This window comes from Penicillium macrosclerotiorum (genome assembly GCF_028827735.1).
Source record: "Penicillium macrosclerotiorum strain IBT 26536 chromosome Unknown utg000010l_segment0_segment0, whole genome shotgun sequence".
Taxonomy (NCBI): domain Eukaryota; kingdom Fungi; phylum Ascomycota; class Eurotiomycetes; order Eurotiales; family Aspergillaceae; genus Penicillium; species Penicillium macrosclerotiorum.
The window spans coordinates 2,095,708-2,115,409 of record NW_026643089.1 but is presented as its reverse complement, the minus strand read 5'-3'; the positions used below and the strand labels follow the sequence as shown (position 1 = coordinate 2,115,409).

At 49.3% G+C, this 19,702-nt stretch overlaps 7 protein-coding genes across 7 annotated transcripts; 2 read left to right on the top strand and 5 right to left on the bottom strand.

The window, feature by feature from the left end:
• Positions 1–191: 191 nt before the first annotated feature.
• N7462_010386 (uncharacterized protein) lies at positions 192–3,506 on the bottom strand (the record flags this gene model as incomplete). The annotated part of the gene is made up of 8 exons (XM_057082100.1): positions 192–636; positions 696–875; positions 934–1,237; positions 1,299–1,381; positions 1,436–2,760; positions 2,834–3,004; positions 3,071–3,381; positions 3,446–3,506. The coding sequence occupies 8 exons, from the start codon at positions 3,504–3,506 to the stop codon at positions 192–194; spliced, it is 2,880 nt and encodes a 959-aa protein (XP_056929140.1).
• A 569-nt stretch (positions 3,507–4,075) lies between these two features.
• N7462_010385 (putative CTP synthase) lies at positions 4,076–6,074 on the bottom strand (the record flags this gene model as incomplete). Its single annotated transcript, XM_057082099.1, has 5 exons — positions 4,076–4,710; positions 4,767–5,343; positions 5,410–5,666; positions 5,725–5,774; positions 5,848–6,074. The coding sequence occupies 5 exons, from the start codon at positions 6,072–6,074 to the stop codon at positions 4,076–4,078; spliced, it is 1,746 nt and encodes a 581-aa protein (XP_056929139.1).
• Positions 6,075–7,610: 1,536 nt separating this feature from the next.
• On the top strand, positions 7,611–12,347 carry N7462_010384 (putative GTPase activating protein (Tsc2); the record flags this gene model as incomplete). Its single annotated transcript, XM_057082098.1, has 1 exon — positions 7,611–12,347. One exon carries the CDS (start codon positions 7,611–7,613, stop codon positions 12,345–12,347), a length of 4,737 nt encoding a protein of 1,578 aa, XP_056929138.1.
• Positions 12,348–12,964: 617 nt separating this feature from the next.
• Positions 12,965–14,058, top strand: N7462_010383 (uncharacterized protein; the record flags this gene model as incomplete). Its single annotated transcript, XM_057082097.1, has 4 exons — positions 12,965–13,012; positions 13,070–13,382; positions 13,458–13,565; positions 13,646–14,058. The coding sequence occupies 4 exons, from the start codon at positions 12,965–12,967 to the stop codon at positions 14,056–14,058; spliced, it is 882 nt and encodes a 293-aa protein (XP_056929137.1).
• A 458-nt stretch (positions 14,059–14,516) lies between these two features.
• Positions 14,517–15,236, bottom strand: N7462_010382 (uncharacterized protein; the record flags this gene model as incomplete). The annotated part of the gene is made up of 1 exon (XM_057082096.1): positions 14,517–15,236. One exon carries the CDS (start codon positions 15,234–15,236, stop codon positions 14,517–14,519), a length of 720 nt encoding a protein of 239 aa, XP_056929136.1.
• Positions 15,237–15,525: 289 nt separating this feature from the next.
• On the bottom strand, positions 15,526–16,989 carry N7462_010381 (uncharacterized protein; the record flags this gene model as incomplete). Its single annotated transcript, XM_057082095.1, has 1 exon — positions 15,526–16,989. One exon carries the CDS (start codon positions 16,987–16,989, stop codon positions 15,526–15,528), a length of 1,464 nt encoding a protein of 487 aa, XP_056929135.1.
• Positions 16,990–18,230: 1,241 nt separating this feature from the next.
• N7462_010380 (Secreted thaumatin-like protein calA) lies at positions 18,231–18,752 on the bottom strand (the record flags this gene model as incomplete). The annotated part of the gene is made up of 1 exon (XM_057082094.1): positions 18,231–18,752. The coding sequence occupies one exon, from the start codon at positions 18,750–18,752 to the stop codon at positions 18,231–18,233; it is 522 nt and encodes a 173-aa protein (XP_056929134.1).
• Positions 18,753–19,702: the final 950 nt, after the last annotated feature.

The window sequence follows — 19,702 nt, the reverse complement described above, 5'->3', positions numbered from 1 at the left end:
ATCCTATCGAAGAGACAGCAACCAGCCCCCGGATCTAGAGATTCATAATTGCATGCGCGCCATCCCGAGGTTTCAACTGCGAGAATGACAGATTTAACATGGACTTTTTGTTTTTCTCCCCCTCTCCAATCGCTTTGCACCACTATCTCGAAAGTAAGTTCTAGCACTCTTCCTTGTGTGGCGTCAACAGCTTAGGAGATATAGCTGCCTAGCACGGTTTTGGCTTGGTCATCCAAACGTTCCTGGGCAAACTGGGAAATCCGTCCGTTGTGCTTCTTGTCCGCATCCTTTAGGTAAGAGCCAACCCAGGCCTTGAGGTCTACGCCGGTTTCTGGCCATGGGTCCTTAGGATGCGCCCGGATGGTATTGAGCGGCGTGAAGCCAACTCCGAAAGACATTTCTTCGACATCAACCTCGGCCATGATGTCGTCCTTGTGCACCACATCCGGGGGCAACTCGAGAAGCTTCAACAGGGTGTTGCAGGTGAAGCCCCAGCCCTTGGCATACCGCGTGGCGAAGGCGTCTGAGTTGGCGAGGGTCTTAGTCAAGGAGATCACAGCGGTCTTGCGGTCCAGGGGACGCGCCAGCTTCTGGGTATCCTGAAGAATGACATTAAGGTAGACAGGGGTGAAAAGGCTTTAAAGAAATTTTGATCAGCAAATATCCAGATCAACGGTTGGCATAGGGTCCCTTACTTCTGTTGCACCTTCTCCGTCACCTGCATAATGAAATCGGGACTGTATCCCTTGTCGTCATGCGCAGTGACAAAATGGTAGAAGCGGACAAATCGAATTCCCAGATTCTCGGTCTTGGAGTTCTGCAGGCGTTGCATGATAATTTGCATTATGAGAACAAAATATTGCTCCAGGGCAGTCCTGCTTGCTTTGTTAGCTTGCAGGTCAATCGAAGGCTTGGGGTCATGTCGGAACGCACGGTGGGAAGGTTGCAACAACTGTCTCTAGCAAGTCAAAAGCATAGCCCTCATTACTCTTGGTTGAGACGAGTTTCTGGAAAATGCCCAGAATAGGCTCAATCTGGTTGTTCTCGAGGATGTACTGGGAGCCTCGAGGGATGATTGAGGAAAGCAATCGGACGAGTGCCGGGATATTTCCTCTTGATTCCCACATGACAGGCATCAGAATAGGAGCGATCAGCTCCTGGTAATACGTAGGGAGGGTTGCCGAGGGGTTGGCTTCGAGAAGCGCGGCGAAAAGCTGGAATACATATGGCATGAATTCTGGGAGAGTATTGTCAGTGCTCTCGTCCTCAATTCAAAAGGGCTCAAGGTGGTAGCATACCTTGCACATCGTTCTGCAGGATTCCAGCAAATGGCGTGTAAAGAGCCTGCTCGAGCTTGTCGGGGTTGGCGGGAGCAGCATATCTAAAATTGATGAGCCTTCAGTGTGAGAACCAAAGAAGAGATGTAAAGCTTTACCGGATGAAAGCACCCATGGCCTCAAAGTGGAAGTAGTAAAACCTTGGGTTGCTGGGGTTTTGCCTGATGATGTCGGTGATAGTGATGAAGCGTTGCAAGACAACATCTGTGAAGGGAACCACGCCCTCGCGAATAACGATCAGGACACGCATGACACAGCGCATTAAGAATTCGTTTTCCTGGATTTTCTCAGGAGCAGGATCCTTTTGAATTAGCTGGAAAATGTGCTCCAGAAGGTCCTTGGCGAGTGGTGTAATTTCAGACGGGGAAATAACGGGTTGACCCTGGCCATCACTGAGGAAGAGCGCCCGCTCAACAGCAATTGCAGCATATGTGTACACAACGTAGTTGGAAGAAGCCAAATGCTTCACTAGAACAGGAAGTACTTGCTGCCATTGCTCCTTTGTAATGATGCTGCGGAAAGTGTACAAGTACTTGATCGCATCGACCTTCAAAATTGGGTGAACCCCGTCATCGGAGACGAGGTCCGCAGCCAGGTGCTGCTGGAAGAAATCCGTTATGCTGACCAGGCTGTTGGTAGCGGTGACGCCATGAGTAGAGGTGGCCACACCCTTGGCAGCGATCGCGGAATAGAGATAAGTGGCAGTATCCTTGGATTTCCAGTTTGACACAGGATCCTTGGCATACTCGGCCAGATAATGCTCAGTATACTTGAGCGTCACCTTAGTCACTGATTCTTCAAACTTCTCCGTCAGCCGGCGAAGGAAGTCCGTTGCAGCGCGCCGTCTGGTCTCGCTATCAGATCCCTCCAGATCCCGGCGAATAAACTCGATGGGTTCATCTTCAAATAGCTCCTCATCTGATTCACGCAGACTCACATTCGGCAGGATCACCTTCTCGATAATCTGGCCTAATGTCTCGTCGGCCTGGAATGCAACAGCATGTTCAGGCATGCTCGCGACCGAGGTCAGGAAATGCAGAGCTCGGCTCACCAGAATATCATATTTGGTCTCCTGGCCGATAGTGGTCAAGAAGTTCCAAGAACTCTGGATGAACTGCCCAACATGGGGCCCAAATGCATCCAGGAATTTCTGAACATAGAGAGTCAAGCCTTCGAAAATGCCAGCACGAACATACTCCAACGGGCCGGCCTCTGTATCATCATCGGTGTGCAACAATTGATTGTCGTAGGTCAGATACTTGAGCAGAATCTGGGCGATGTCGGCAATGTTATCTTCGAACATTGGGGGAAGGTCATGGCAGGAGAGGTCGTAGAACAGCTTGATCATCAAGTTGAGTTGATTGTAACCCTGTGCAAGGTTCTCCTTGTTGGTTTTATTTTGCTCAAGGTAGTTGTCCAATGTCTGAAGAATTAATGATGTTTAGCATATGGTTGATTTCAAGGTTTTTCGTCGGAAGAGACTGTGGTTGACTCACTGCAAATAGGGACAAGAACGGGGTACCGAACTTCTCTAAAACATGGTTGATCTCCTTATAAAGCTCGTTGGATTGAAAGAGCGGACGCCATCTTTTGAAAATTGAATGCGCAACCTGCAGGACACCGATGTTGACAGTAGGGTTGTCCGGGGTCAATTTCGAAACAAGGTCCTAAAGGAAGCAAGCAAAGTCAGCCAACGATTTCTCCCAAAAACACCTCAAGCAATGGCCGCTTACATCCACAAGTGTGTCCCAGCGCTCCCAGAAGTCACTGTCGGCAATCACGCTGACGGCTTCTCCCAGCTGCGTCTGGATCGCTGGAGGCATCGAAATCATCAAGTTGATCAGCTCGCGCTTGATGGTCGCAACCTCATCCAGTGGCAGCTTGTAGTTTCCATCCTCGTTGGTCCAGTTACGCCTCACAAAGTTCTTGAAGCACAAGGCGCTGGCCAGGCGAATGTGCTGAGGAGTGGCGTCCGACGCAGTGATTTGAAGGAGCTGGAGGGAGAATCCGGGTTTCTGTTCTTCCTGGCGTAAAGCATTCTCGGCTAGACCAGTCATAAGAGATGGTCAGTATATTCCGGAAATGGCTATGGGACAATGGTTGCTCACCTTCCTTGTTTTGACGGGGATCCAAGCTCGCCTGTAAGAGCGCTCCAAGAGCTTCCGCCATTTTCACCAGGACGTGGGGTATCAACAGGGAACGAGGAGTGTAGCTGGAAAAAAAGTGCAGTAGGTATCCGGGAGAGAAATAGAAATGAGGGGAAGACCCCACTGAAGAGATAGGGAAGCAAAGTGGAAAATCTGGATGAAATGGGAGCCGGAACAAAGCAGAGCTCTAACGACGGCGACAATAATAAATAGTGAGGGACCGCTTTGCTGATAATTGTACCGACAGCCCACCGCATCAACACACTAACCCTAATGGGGATTAGTGCATCACATGCTTAGTTCATGCCAAAACGAGTACTCTCATGCCTGAGGCGGCAATAGCAGAACCGAACCGTCATTTGAGCAAGAGGTTATGAATAGACAGACCCCTGGCCGAATCTTCTCTCGTTTACAGGTTGGAGACAAAATCTGACAGGCAGAAATGGTATTGAATTGAAGGAGGGGTCAAGTGATTTGTTTGAAAATATGGGTTAAATATGACTATTCCACTTGTAATATATCTCTTCTATGAATCATGCTGTTTTTGGTACGTTAAAACACAAACTCCCTGATAGAACCGTCAATAATGCTTTAAATGATAATGTTGGACACGCCATTGGTCAAATCTGCCTCCTTCTCCTGCGACAACTTCATGACCTCGTCAAAGCAACCAGCGGCAGTGGAGACAAATCCGAGGAAAGGCTTACTGGGCGCAAGCACGCGAGAGAGATACTCAGGGTGGAACTGAACACCCACGAACCACGGGTGGTCCTTCAACTCGACAATCTCCATGCGCTCTCCCTTATCGTCCTTGCCAATGAAGTGCAGGCCTGCAGCCTGCAGACGGTCAATGTAATCAGGATTGATTTCATACCGGTGACGGTGGCGCTCATCAATAGATGCACGTTCCAAACCATAAAGAGAACGGAGCTTGGACCACTCCGTATTCTCCTGGAAGAGAGTAGGGCGTGATCCCAAACGCATGGTACCGCCAAGGTTCACTTTGTCAATCTCAGGCATGTAGACCACAATCGGGTGAGGAGTCCGTTCCTCCAATTCAACAGAATCGGCACCTTCAAGACCACAAACGTTGCGAGCATACTCAATGACGGCAATCTGCATACCAAGACAGATTCCCAGGTATGGCACCTTCTTTGTGCGAGCCCATTCAGCGGCAAGCATCATTCCGTGGTGGCCACGGCTGCCAAATCCTCCAGGCACGAGCACTAAAGCACAAAATTAGACATTGCAAAAACAGATAGGGAGCCCGAAGGATACTTACCACCATCAGCAGTGGTGAGGTCATGCCAAGCCTTGTGGTATTCTTGAGGGTGCTCATCACGGGCATCATGCTCGAGATGTGAGGCATCGACCCAGATGATGTTGAGCTTCTTGCGGGAAGCCATTGCCGCATGCTCCAGAGACTTGATAACAGACAGGTAGGAATCATGAAGGGTTACATATTTGCCAACAAGTGCAATGTTGACCGAGTCAAAGGCGTGCTCCTGAGAAGTGGTCAGGGCCTTCCACTTTTTCCAAGTGCTTTGACCCTTGGCCACCTGGGTGAGATTCATATCCTGAACCTTGAGGAGGTCACCCAGAACCTGCAGATAACCCTGTTGCTCGAGAAGCAGGGGTACATGGTAGGTCGACTTGACATTGTGGACGCTCTGCACCATGTCAGGTCCATCAACCTGACAGAACATGGCGATCTTGTCAATTGTTGACCGATCCAGAGGCCGTTCACAACGGCATGCAATCAAATCTGGGCTCAGACCAGCTGAGCGGGCATCCCGGATCGCCTGCTGGGTAGGCTTGGTCTTCAACTCGTCATTAATCACGGGAACCAAGCTGACGTGCTAAAGGCAGTGAAATGTTAGTTCTCAAAGCTTCACGGAGACACTTGAAAAGACCTATCAACGTACGATTTGAACGAAGTTATTCTTGCCAGCGCGACGACGCAACTGGCGCAGAGCCTCGACGAATGGAGCACTCTCAATGTCACCGAGGGTGCCTCCGAGCTCGATAACACAGACGTCTGGTTCTTCGTGAGTGTCGTCGGCAGGAGTTCTCGCAACGCGCTCGATCCATTCCTGGATGGCATCGGTCAAATGCGGCACAATTTGCACAGTACGGCCGAGATAGTCTCCGCGTCTCTCTTTCTCGATGACGTGCTTATAGACTGGTAATCGGGGTAAGCGAGGCGGAAATATTGAGTTCATAGGCAAGTGCTGGCTTACCTTTGCCGGTTGTGATGTTGTTGTCCCGTCCCAGAGTAACTCCAAGATATCTATAGGGTAAATACAAAAATTAGCATTGGGATTCCTTTCATCCATGTGGATAAAAAACGCCAAATGACTCACCGCTCGTAGTTACCCAGATCAAGATCAGCCTCACCACCATCATCCAGCACGAACACCTCTCCGTGCTCGGTGGGAGCCATAGTTCCGGCATCAACATTCATATAAGGATCAATCTTGATGGAAGTAACCTTGGCTCCGAGGGTCTTGAGCAGCAGGCCGGTACTCGAGGCAATTACGCCCTTACCAATGCCGCTAATGACACCACCAGAGACCAGAACGTACTTCATGGTGGCTGAAATGAAAGAATGAAAATCCCGAAAATACGAGAATGTCGGATAACTTCTGACGGTGCCACCGAAAACCCCTTGAAAAATAAAATGTAGGGTGCCGTTCCTGGCTTCTGCCGGGGGGGGAAGGAGAAAAATCTACGCGAAAAACGAAGCCGAAGATTTGGTTCCCGAGGCTCACCGCCGGAATAATGCTCGATCATACCGCCTTGACCGCCTACCTGAAGCGCGTAATTTTCATCGCTTTTTCTGAAGAAAAGAGGGGTGTATGGCTGGCAGAATTTTATGGAAAGTGGGTAGGTTAGTCTCACTTTGCCTAGTTCAGGTTAATTCGTGACATTATTCGCCATACATTATTCCCCAAGGATACTTGCTACAGTGTTGCTCTTGTGTGTTTAGTAGCTCAAATTAATGAGAACTTGCCACTCTACCCTCGCACGATGTCTTCGATATATTCCTGAACTCGCACGCTCTCTTAAGATTCGGTGGACTATGCTTCGCCTGCCCTCTCAAGTCTGATGACTGCCCTTGAATGTATTAATTCAAATACTACTTCAAGTAGGTCTGGTATTTTGGAGGAATCTTTTGCATCAATCCTGGCGCCGCCTTCTCCACCATTCTCTAAACAGCAGTCCAAAACCTACGAACAAGACATGATCTTCGTCATCCGAGTAATTTTTCTCTCTCTATATATATTTCTCACCTGCAGCTTCTTCTTCTTCTTCTTCCTCCTCTTCATAATAAGTTTAAATGGCATAATGGGTCTCTTGCTCTTGGTTCTCCCGACTTCTTTGGAAGCGGTGAGCTATGTAACCATATTGTAGCATTAGGATAGATATTAAGCAGGATTCGACTGGATTTTGAAAGAGTGACAAGAAATCTGGGAGAAGTTTCAAAACATTTACATTGCTGTCTCTATAAAACCAGACCCATCAATCTTGTTCAAGTGGGGGCCGAATGGTGCCGCTCTCGGAATGATGCTGCCTCCACTAGAACTTTTTTTTCTTCGGATTTTCTGCCGCTAGTTGAGGGCGGTCAGGACGGAGGTGGACCTCTCAGGTGACTTTGGGGCGTTGGAATAACCTCATTCCTTGTGATCCTCAATCTCCTTCTACCCCTCTACTTGCACCGGCTATCAATTTGCTCCTTACACCATCTGGTTTCTTGAAATCTTGTGATCAATCCAAACCGTATTGTGGCGTCTTTTGCTGGCACAATCCCCTGTTCAGTGATCTGCAACGTTTCCCGCTTTGGTTCCGGTAGACTGATTGTACTTTTGTTACTGCTCCACTGTGCGTCGTGTCAGTCTCTGAATGTGCAGCACATTTTTTTAGAGCTGCCCTTGTGGTGAAGAGCTCTTCAAACTCTGCCTGAGCAAAGGTGAGCCCTACCTGGTGGAGCTTATGGGTGCCCTAAACCAACTCGCCTTACCCTTGGCTCAGGTGATGCAATAGCCCTTACTGACTTGGCTTTGTGACCATTTAGACAATCCCTCTCAACATTGCAATCAAACCAACTCTACCGTCATAAAGGCGGATGTCTCCCGACGATGTTCCACCCCCACCTCAACATAAATCCTCTTCCTCCAGTTTCGCAGATGTCTTCAAGACATTAGGCGTCGTTCGTCCAAAATCACATTCCCCCGTTTCTCTACCAGACAGCAGTAGTGACTCTTATTCCAACACGACCGATAGCCGAGGATCCAACCGACTTGTACTCGGACTTGAAACAATGCACCGTGGAAGCGTCGTGTCCAACTCTTCGGACACGCCCGGCGGTCCAGATTTTGATTCCTCTTTGCGAAATGTGTCACAGAAGCAAAATCTAACTCAAGCAATTGAAGAGGCCGAGTTTTTATCCAAATCTCTCCCTTGGTTCAGTCCCGAACAATCTCTTGTGCTGTGGGAAGCTGCGGAGCATTTGCTGCACCACGAGAGCTCTCTCGATGCCCGGAAAAGTGGAGCTAAGCTTTTGGAGGCAATTGCATCCCGTCAAGACCTATCTCCTTCGGCTAGAAAAATTGTCTTTGAGTCAATCGCATGTCCGACTGACCCTGAAGTGGTGGCTTCCCGCGTACAGTCATTAATTTCCCTGTCAGACCATGGCCGAAAGTTGGACTTCACCAGTTCTTCCATTCTCCATATTATTTCTTCGTGGATGCTGCCTCTCTACGGGGTGATCTCTAGTACACGTGCTAGGGCGAAGAAAGGGAAAGCAGAAAAGCCGAATGGTCTCACTCATGATGAGGTCGTTTTGGGAGACCTTTTCCAATTTGCGGTAGATTTAATCACTCTACAGCGGAAAGCTCCATCACAAGAGGAGATCGAAATGCTTCTCACCGAGAGTCTCACCATTTGCAAAAAAACGAGTGTTGCCACTGATATAAAGAACTCTTTAGCAGTTTTTGACGCGGTCATTATGTACGCAAATGTACCCGATATTAGTTTCACACCTCTCCTTGAAGTTCTCTGCAGCATCCACGCTTCTGTCAAATCGCTTTCTGGCCCAACATCTCGTGCTGTCCGCAGCCTGGCAAAGTCATCAAGACAAGAAGAGATGGTCAATACACTCCACACCTTTTTGAGAGAGTCTTGTATCGCAGACCAACTTCGGAACTTGAATGTCAACCGTGGTGCTCTTTACGTCTTCTCCGACCTTGTTCGCGCGTACGGACAGAGTGGAATGCCGAAGATTACTTTCGACAAGTTGATTGACTCGCTTGCTGCCATTGCCCATAAGGACGACGGCCGAGTTGATGCTGATATTCTAGACCTGTGTTTGAATATCTTAGAAAGTGACTATGTTCAAGTCGGCCTGGATTATGATTGGACGAAGTTTGTTGATCTTCTGCTTCTCTGTTCTCGAAGGGTCTTTAATGACTATGATGACTCGCTCGCATCTCCCACCAGCCCACAGCAGCAACATCATATCAAAAGCACCCATGATGATACAAAATCCAATATCCTTGCAAATGTGATTCGCATATCTTCGACTCTAGAATCGCTTTGGGAGCAACTCAATCGAGAACAAAAGCAGCAAGCTTTCCGTTTCTTGACAAAGAGCTACCAGCACATCGAGCCTTCCCAGGCTGAGTTGATCATCAATATGATGAGAGAAGATCGATTATGCTACCCACATGATGATTTAGCGTGGCTGCAGCATTGCACCGATCTCATCGAACGCTTCATTCAACCTCGAAAGCAGCCCTCGGATATTCGCATATTGGCATTGGATACGCTCAAAGAAGCCCTCACCGGATATGAAAGTCTTCTTTTCACCAAGCAACATGGTCTTTTGGATCGTCTCCTCGAGGACTTCTCTACTGAACATGACTTTCTCTTCCTAGAGTCTTTGGCAGCTTTCATAACAGAACCTGCTATCTATGCGTGTGATGATGGTTCTTTCAAAGATCTGGTTGACAGGATTTCGAACCCTATGAAGAAAGATCTAGTCAAAGATGAGACGCAAGTCTCTTCAAATTACGCCCCTCAACGCCGCCAATCTAGCACCTCCACAAGCGTGCTGGAGTTGTCTTTGGGAAATGTGTGTGCTGTGACCCTGGTCAAGATGATGATACGCTCCTTGAATTTCTCTGCTTCGAAATCAGTCATCATATTTGAAGCTCTGTTGCAGATTGCAAAGTCTGCAGACCGCCCAGTGGACGCCCGTCTGACTGTTTTGAAGCTTCTTTTCCGCCTTCGGTGTGACTCGTCGGGATCCATCACAATAGTCTCCATTTCAGAGAACGACTTCTTGATGAACGTTCTAGGTCGAAATGTCGATGTAGGCTCCAAGTTACAAGTATCCAGTGAAAGCCCTACTAGGGATCTTCCTCACCAAGATAGTTTACCGCCGCCAATAAGCGGGAAGTTCCCTGCAAAGGAGCTAGCGTCAACTGTACTGTCCAAATCTGGTCCCCGCGGATCTATTTCCGGCCGTGCATCCAAATTGACTCCTCCGGTTTGGACTTATTCTCAACCTCAAGTCCTACCAGAGCAACCGCCGGGGGAGTCAAGCCCTTTTGTTTTTGCTTACGCAGAAACTCAGGACGCATCGAGTGGGACTGAGTCTACTGTCATACAAACTGGCATCTTGAAAGTTAATATGTGGCTTGAGATTGTGATTTCACTGCTTCAGCGAGAAACGGATTGGGATGTCTACAGCTATGTCCTCACACACCTTGGGCCTCAGCTTGGTAACAAGGACTTGTTCAGCAACTCTATTCCTCAGATCAAGCTCCTGCGCAGCATTCTTTGCGACCAAGTCAAGAACGAAACTTTTCATGAACCCCCCGGGATGACAGGGTTGAAAAAGAGCGACGTCGCAGCTTGCATTTTCGATGCACTTTGTATGCTGGTTAGCTATCATGAATATTTTGCCAAGAGTGAAGAAGATGATCTCGTGCGAGCTTTCATGCTCGGTATTATTGGGTCTTGGGGTGCTACCTCGCGTGGGTGTATCCAGGCCCTTTCACTCTGCTGTCATGAAATTCCTCTGTCGGTGACCAAATCCCTCAACAGCATCCTAGACAAGATGTCCAAAGTGATCACTATGTCGAACATTGCTGTGCATATCCTGGAGTTCTTGGCCTTGCTTGCACGCTTGCCGGATGTTTATGTCAATTTGCGTGAGGAAGAGATTCGCACTGTGTTTGGCATCTGTATTCGATTTCTACAAACCTCCAGGGAGCAGGAACACCGACATAAAGCATCCGAGTCTCCTCTTGCGCGTGCCTCTCAGCCACCGGCAAGAGTCGGTAGCGCGCGAGACACCACTCCTAACCAGGTGGAAACAGCTGAATCCTCCTCGCAGGATGCCATGTCTAAATATATCATGACTCTAACATACCACGTGATGGTATTTTGGTATTTGTCTTTAAAACTACAGGATCGACCCAAGCATGTCAACTGGATAACTAGCAGACTCATTTTTTATGATGAACATGGGAAGGAGGTGGTAGAGGAACAGAGCCAGGTAATCATCGATTTGATGCAGCGAGTGGCGTTCTCAGACCTGGGAGAGACCATTCCGTTTGAGACTTTCCCGCCGACCCCTGAGGATGGTCCTGTCGTGAAGAAATCTTGGGTGGTTGGTCTGAGTATCGTCACTGTCGAGACCGCTGGAATATCCGGAATCACCCAAATTGCGAAACGCCAGGCATCTGGTACAACCTACTCTGTGTATCAACAGCGCACAGCTCCGGTTCTCCCACATCAGGTACCACCGACACCAGATGCTCATTTGCATTCCGACGCCACCCGCACGGCTGTTTTCCCTAGTCATATCATGCTTCAAATGACTACTACCGCCTTCCCTACCCCAACCGTAATGCAGCCCATTCCGGTTCCTGAAGACGATATCACTCGGCGAGCGATTGGCAACTTTGATCGCACCGATATTGTGGATGGCCACCGAATTGGCGTTGTCTATATCCACAATGGTCAGACTAAGGAAGCAGAAATCCTCGCTAACACTGGCGGTTCTGCAGACTATGAACATTTCTTGTCTGGACTGGGGACTAAGGTGTCTCTTCGGAACGCTCAGTTCAATACCCAGGGATTGTATGCTGATACTGACGGGGAGGCTACCTATGCCTGGCGGGATCGGGTGACCGAGATTGTGTATCATGTCGCCACGATGATGCCTACGGACTTTGATCATGATCCTGCTTGCATAAATAAGAAGCGGAACATCGGGAACAACTTTGTCACAATTGTGTTCAACCGGTCCAATTTGCCCTTCAATTTTGACACCATTCCTTCTGAGTTCAACTCCATCAACATCGTTATTACACCCTCCAGCCGCGTCGCCTATGATGAATCCGGTTCTGTCAAAGGAGAAACGGACCCAGAGAAGTTGTACTATAGCGTACAAGTCATGAGCAAACCTGGCTTCCCCGACGTTTCGCCCGCCGCAACTCCCAAGGTCGTCTCTGGCAAGAATCTGGCTTCCTTTGTCCGGATTCTAGCTCTAAATGCTTCTGTCTTCTCTCTTGTCTGGAACAACAAGGGCGGCGAGCATACGTCATCCTGGCGTACACGTCTTCGAGAGATTAAAAAGGTTCGCGAGCGTGCCCTAGCAGCACAAACTCAAGGATTCGAGATCCCGGAAGGGGCGTACCCAGGCCAACGCCGTAACACGAAGCCGAATATCTTCTCCGAGGAACTGCCTACTCGCGCTGCTCCTTCTCGGACTGACTTCGCCGCCGAATGGAATGCTGCTTCAGACACAAATGTTCTCCAGAACCTTGATTTCTCCCGTTGGAGCCGTTGAGTTTTTTTTTCCGGTCTGTCCATCACACCTGGAGAAGAAGTCTATTCAACATTCACCACTTCTTTTACCCATTTAATCCCTAAGTCTTATCATTCCTCCCCCATTCCCCTCTCATTCCCGGTATCACCTCCCTCCACCCCACAAAACAAAAAACGAAACGACAGCACCTCAATAAATGAACCCCAGTCACGATTTCATGTACATCACCTTGCTTTTATGATACAGATGCGGCATTTGTGAATACCCCCTACCGCTTCAAAAGTTTTGTGCTTTTTTTTCAGTCTTCAATCCTTGCTTTCTTTCTTCGCCCCGGTGAATACTGCAGTGTTGGATCTGCTATCCTTTTTCAAGTAGCTAGCAATGACAATGACTGATGTACGATGAAAGCGTTCTATTCCAGTGTCTATAAATCCGATCTTTATGTTGGTTCCTCACGGGACTTTGCCGACGGTTGACGTATGACGTCAATCTTCACAAGTGGAGTCTATATGCTTTGTAAGCGCTGGAGGGGCACTGGCAATCATTTTCGAGGAACGAGAGATTCAAGGAAGGGTCAAACAGGCTCAAAGCATCATAAACTCATATTTCTGAAACATAAATCCTTCGTTTGCGCAACGATGTCTGCTCCCAAAACCGTCCTTGCCACTGGCACGTCGTCGGGCCTGGTAATTTCCTATTTTTCTTGTGGGGTACCGAGTTTGGGGTCTTCTAACGTCAGCTAGGGATTCGAAGTCGTCAAGCAGCTCCTCGGGCAATCAGAGCCCTACAATTTCATTCTGGGAGTCCGAGACACTGCAAAGGCTGAAGCTGAGTTCAATGAGCTACACTATGACTCTTCAAAGCATTCAGTCTCCATTCTGCCGCTTGATCTGCTGAATCTGCGCAGCGTCCAGGTCTTTGCTCAGCAGGCTCTTGTGCAGCTTGGACAGAATCGCGTGGACTATCTCTTCCTTGGGGCTGGTATGCTCGACACTGCCAGTGGTCCGGGTCCTTATGGATCACAATGGTGCGAGGGTTACGTGGTAAATCATTTAGGTATGTTTGTTTTTCTTTTCTGACAAGGGAATTTCCTGTTAGATGGTAGCTTACGAGTGTCCAATCACCAAATAGCTCAGCATTACCTTGTTCACTTGATACGTGAAACTCTGGTGGCGTCTAAATCCCGCCTAGTGTTTGTTTCGTCAGGGGCGATTCGCAATGTCAGGAACCAAGATCCGAGTAAGTTCACTTTCATCTCCTTTCATTAACATATCCCCATAGCAATAACAGGGGTGCTTACCATCATGTCTCTTTATTAGGAACCCTTGACGTGGATCTAAAGGCCAAGTCTGGGGCGGGGTATAGAACCGTTTACAGTGGATCCAAATTTGCCCAGCTCTTGGGTGCGCACTATTGGCATCGCGAGCTCCCAGAGTGCACTGTTATCGCAGTCTCTCCTGGGCTGATTCCCAGCACCAAGCTTGCCAGTAGCTTGGGGCTATCAATGGATATGCCAGATGCGAAAACTATTCCGGAGGGTGCTGAGAACCTTCTCCGTGCTTTCACCGTGAAGGACCTTCCAGAAGATCCGGAGCAGATCTTTCTCACAAGCTGGGGTGAATGGTGGCCGACAGACGTATACGCCCTCAGTCTTGACAAGGATTTACAGACAAAATGGTGCTTGAGTAGGGATGAAATTGAAAAAGCGGAGGGCCTTGCTGGCCAAGCTTGAGATGGCATCATTGAAAAGGTTTCATATATTACTTCGCTGTGAGATAGGCGAGAAATTATGATAAAATATGCAAAGAGTCAAAAGTGCTCAATACTATCAGATCTGAGGTAGTACCTGGCTGTGTTTGTACTATTATCATGGTGTTATGTAGGTATTTTATAAAGGGCTACTTGTAGCGCAAGAGTTTATAGGCTTGTAAAAATGGGATCTAATGTAAAGCAATGCTAATCGCAATGACTTCTAACTAATATCTTAAATGGCTAGCAGGCCACGGCGGAATATGTGCGTCGCTCTCATCAAAATTCTACAGAGATGTTATTTGAAAATCAAGATCTTGAATTTTTCGGAGATTCTCATGCTTTTTAAGTCTGAAAAAAACCCTAGTTGGTCCAGCCGAAACAGATCCAAACCTCTCGGGTTCAATTAGAGGGAAGAGGCGAGGGGAAAAGACCATGCACTCAAGACATATCATCAATATCAAATCGAATGTAGTATGCGTCAGACATAACCTGAGACTGCCAAGTAGTGATTCGGGAGACGTGCTTGACACCCTGGCCGTACGCACCTAGGACAAAGCTGGCAACGATTTTGCCAACAGGCGTACCCATCAATGCGATGTACTCTGGCGAAGGATAACGCCAGAGGAGACGTTGCTCAGAGGGGAATGGCAGTCCCTTGTAAATTTGCTGCTCGACACATTTGAGTGTTTCGGTCGCGGTTCTCCTAATATCGAACACCAGGTGCTGAAGACCCCATAGCACGAAGAGCTCTTGGTAGAGCGCCTGGGCGACTATGGAGACGGGAGGGTCCATGGGAAAAAGCACTGTGGGGAGATCTTGAAAGAATATCACACCTGGCCCCAACCTGCACATCCACATTGACTGCGTGTCGCCTGGACCTCGTCGCGAGCCCTTCACGATTTCACATCGTTGGTAGACGGCAGTTCGGTCAGGACGTCCGGCTGGATAGTCAGTATCGTGGATCCACTCCTCGTAATTAAATGGGATAGTTTCTGGCTCAATATGCACTCCAAACCCCCGGTATCTCATATCTCCAAGTCTAAAAGAAGATCTAGGAATGATGCAGTCACGGGCCTCAGGGTCACTTATCCAGCGGACGTAACACTCCCCTTCCGCTTCCCAAGGAGGGTATTTATGCTTATAACATCTGGGCGTCATAGTGGGAAACTTTCGTATTACAGATATGAATCGATCAGAGCGATACGAGAATCTGGGACAAGGGCTGAGCAGCTTTGGGATGCTGCGTGAAGGTAGTTTCGGAACCCTTTAAATAAGAGAGTCAGTCCGATGCATCCTCGGGGAATAGTTATAGCATAGACAGGAACAAAAAGAATCACGAAAACAAAGGTCAATGGAAAGTTATAATGGTTTTAAGTAATGAACAAAGAGCATGAATGCTACGGAAACTTTTCGCATTGTTTATTCCATCTCAATATGGTACCTCATACTACAGCACCACGTTCGATACCTCAAACGTCTGCACCGCTCCCGTGGGGAAATACGACCAGAACTTAGTCCCGCTCATATAAGTGTCGCTATAGCTAGTGTATTGATCGCCAGATCCGACCTGCGTGTTCCAGCGAGGGACCAGGGCGCCACTGACCCCTGGCGTGCTAAAGTCTGAGAGATCAAAATTGATATACTGGGCAGCCTCCCAGTTTGCCGCCACAATGACTAGCTTCTGTGCCGTCGAGTTATACGCTGCAACGGTATAATTGCTCCCGCCATCCAGGATACGCATGCCCGGCCGGATGTGACGAGTGAATTGCGCCAGTGCAAAGTATTTCTGGCTCACGTCGCCAAGTGTTTGATCGTCGTTGCTTCCGTCGATCAGGCCCCAGCCGCCGCCATCGATGGCCTGCCAATACACCCAGGCAGTGGGATGGAGCCAGCGGAAGTCGAGGAGTAGGTTGTCCACGAGTTTCTGGCCAGTCGCATCACTCTCACCGTACTCACTGTTCCAGAGCCGCTTCCTGGCTGCAGAGGCTAGGCTGTACAGCGTGTCCCGCCGACCCCCGCCGTACTGATATCCGTGGACGTTGATGCGGTCGACCTTGCTGGTTGCCGTGCTACCGAGGTCGTTCCAGGTGGAAACCGCCAGGTCGTAAGTGTTTTCGTCGGAGGCCGAGACGAGGGTGGAGCTGAGACCCCGATTGTTCAATTCGGTGCGCAGGTTCCCAATCACGGTAGCCTGTGTACTGACGTCGAAGTGGCAGCCCTCCTGAGTCCCTGTCTCACCGGTCCACCAATCTGAGGACGGCTCATTGAAGGCCTCAACGGACTGGAAGGAAATGCCCCAGTTATTGGCGGCGTACTCTGCAATGGTGGCGAGATATACCGCATGCTGGTCATAGTTCCATGACTGCAGATTGTCGCTAGAGCCGTCGTCGGACCCGGACGGGTTGTGGTTGAGACACATCCACCACATGGGCGAGTTCGAGAAGAGCTCGAACGTGTCTGCACCGCGGGCTTTGGCCAGCGACAGCATGCTGCGCTGATTGGCATCGACACTCCAGCTCCAGCTCGACGACGATGGTGTGGAGTTGTACCAGTCCACCCAGTAGCCGTCCATCTGGCGCGAGTCAATCATATCCGGAGACACCACCATTGTGGAGCCGTTGACGGTGTTCCAGCTGCAGGCGCCGGCGTTGTAGCGGGCAATGGTGAGCCCGATACCTGGAATGCTCTGGCCATTATAGGTGGTCGATTTGGTGGAGAAGAAAATGTCCGCCAAGTCAGTTCGGGTACCAAATGCCTGAGCCCACCAGGCAAGAGACACGCCAAACCCTTCCCAAGTGCCCCAGTTCGTGGTGGAGCTAATGGTTGTCGTCAGATCAGCAGTCACGGCTGGTATTGTAGCGAGCGTGCACGCGAATCCGACAAGCCATTCACGATGCATAGTTTTCTTCATGATGTTGGTCGCGATGTGGCAGTTAGTCTCAGAAACGAGTTGAAGTCGGAGCAAAGCACATGGATCAAGCTGACTCTTGGAGGAGGCTGGTCACCAGGATGAGGACGGGTTTGAACATCTTTATATCCTCGTGCATTTTATCCGCGTCCCAGGCGAAACATCCTCGACAGCATCAGGGAGGGGGAAGCATGTGGAGATTCTGCAAATTCGCCAGCCCTTCTAGGGTTAGATGCCTTCCATCCTTTTTGCGGGGGTTCCGCAGCCCCGCAGTAGAAGATCGACGGACGTGACGCTGGGAAGAGGAGGAGGTGGGATGGACGGCCCATGACTCCCCGAACAGGTTGAGCTTCCGGGCTCCCCTGCCGATATCATGCAGCTGGAGGACAGTGGAATTAATCCAATGGTGGCACAGTCGTCGAATTTAACCGCCAATCGTTGCTAGTTGATGCATTTGAGAAGGCCGTGCTTGACCCGCACAAAATTATCCGAGGCTGTGGAGAAGTCGTAGGTTGGGCAGACAACCTTGAGGGAGACGAAGAGTCAAGCAAATGATGAAAGTCTTTGACGTGCCCATCATCCGAACGAATTGGGGCATACAAGGCGGACAATATATACGTATATCTCAACATCCATATTGCTTTTTCACCCCTCTTGGCTATGACGTTGGTGATCAGCCATTGAGTTCTGGGCTCTTCCCGATATAAAGAACAAGAAAGACTGACTTCGATGCTTCTTCTATGCCTATTTCATTGAATGACCTGGTTGGAGAGGAGGATACTACGAAGTTCGTAAAAGGAACAGCCGGGTCTTGGCACGCGTCATCAACCCTCACAACCCTAATTCTCTCTATTCGAGTCCACGCACCGGGTGCTTCTGGAACACATCAAATAGAATTTTGAATAGAAATGGCATCCTGCTATAGTGTTTGAAAAATTGTGTATTTCCCCTCAAGAATAGTATCTTGGGTTTCGTCAAATCTATGCATAAATCTATACACATGCACACTCTAGAAGACACGAATAAGACCAACAAAAGGAAAAGGGAAAAAAAGGAAAAGTAATACTGGAAACGCCATTTCGATGCAACATTTGGGACATTTTATATTTAGTCTATGAAAAGAAAGAACATAACCCAGGTTGTCTATGAATCCAGCATGGAACACCGAGGCAGGAACGGAAACATGGTGGTCCCAAGCAGGGAGGGGGAATGATATAAACACACAAAGATAGACACACCCTGCCTTAGCCCAGGGTGACCGTGTACTGCGCGCCAACAGAGCAAGAAAGGGTGTTGACATCATCCGGGTGCTGGTAAGACTCAGCGCAGTTGACGTCGCCGGGCTTGCAGGTGGCGGTGGTGCAGCTTGAGTCGCTGGGGACGGCGGAGAAGCCGTTCTTGACGAACTCGGAGGATTCATCCAGGTTGATAGACGAGAGGTCCCAGTACAGTGTCTCGCTGTCGACGGTGTACTCGAACTGGAGGACGCTGTCCTCGCTCTGGGTGGTGGAGAGCTTGATCGAGATACCGCCGCCGTTGGAGTTGGTCTGCCATTCTTCGCTGTAGGTGCCGCCGCCGGAGGAAAGAGTCTTCATGCTGCCGGGGTCGGACGAAGTGGTCCAGAGGTAGACGTCGGAGTCCATGTTGTTGACGAACTGGACGCTGCCGCTGGAAGAGTTGCCAGAGCTAGAATCGCGCACGCGGTGAGGCAGGGCGGCGGCGGTGGCAGCGAGGACGCTGGTGAGGAGAATGTTGCCGAAGATCATTTTGTATAGATATGTAAGTCTTTTGACGTAAAGACGGTCCAAAAAAAGACTGTATAGAGAATGTGGTTGGTAGTCAAAAAAGAAGGATCTCTAGATCAAAAGAGTGACAAGAGAGTGACTAGATCTGAAAGAGAGTGATCAGATCTAAACAAAGAAAAGACAAACGATAGATTGAATCAAAAGATTGTGATTGAAGAAGAAAGGAAAGAAAAAAGACCCTGCCGGCCTGGCCAGCAGCTCTACTTATCCTCGCCGGTGGAGATAGACGGAGACTGACGTTGTGGCAAAACCAAGACGTCCAAGACATGCCGAGTCGACCGAGAAGTCGAGACTCTCCGGGGTTCACCACTGGATGCGCCAATAGCTGCTCTGCATCGAGTGCAGGTGGAACCCGTTCGTCCCCGGAAGAGTATCTAGACTCCTTTGTCATCGCCGGAAATGGAAAACTCGCCAGCGTATATAGACTTTTCGAATTTTCCAGCCATTCCATGCCATTGAATGGGACAGCGAATGGTTCGTTGGGTCCCTGGGGAAGCAGCCGAAAAAACTGGAGGCATTGCATCAGCGGCGACTTGGGCTGGTGCGGCAGTTTGGCTCGGTAACAAGATCAAAGCATTATTGGGCCTCGATCTCACACATGGTGGCATTTTCAAACTTCGCCCCTGAAAGTTCTGCAGGAACAGAACCAAATAGTTGATTCTAGGGGTCTCTATATTCTCTGAGAGAGAATGGCGACAGGCCATCCATGCAGTTTGGGTTGGGTGGGTATTACCAACGATATCCACACATGGTCTCTGCTCGGCACTCCCCAGGGGCGCCAGTGTCAAGGTAAAAAGAATTATGGGCCTGAATGGCCCCCTAGCACACATGGCAAATGATTCTTTGGGGTATTCAGTGGCTGTGAGAAGCCATGTCGTGTCTCGGGAGTTCTTGTCGGTTAGTAGAAGAGA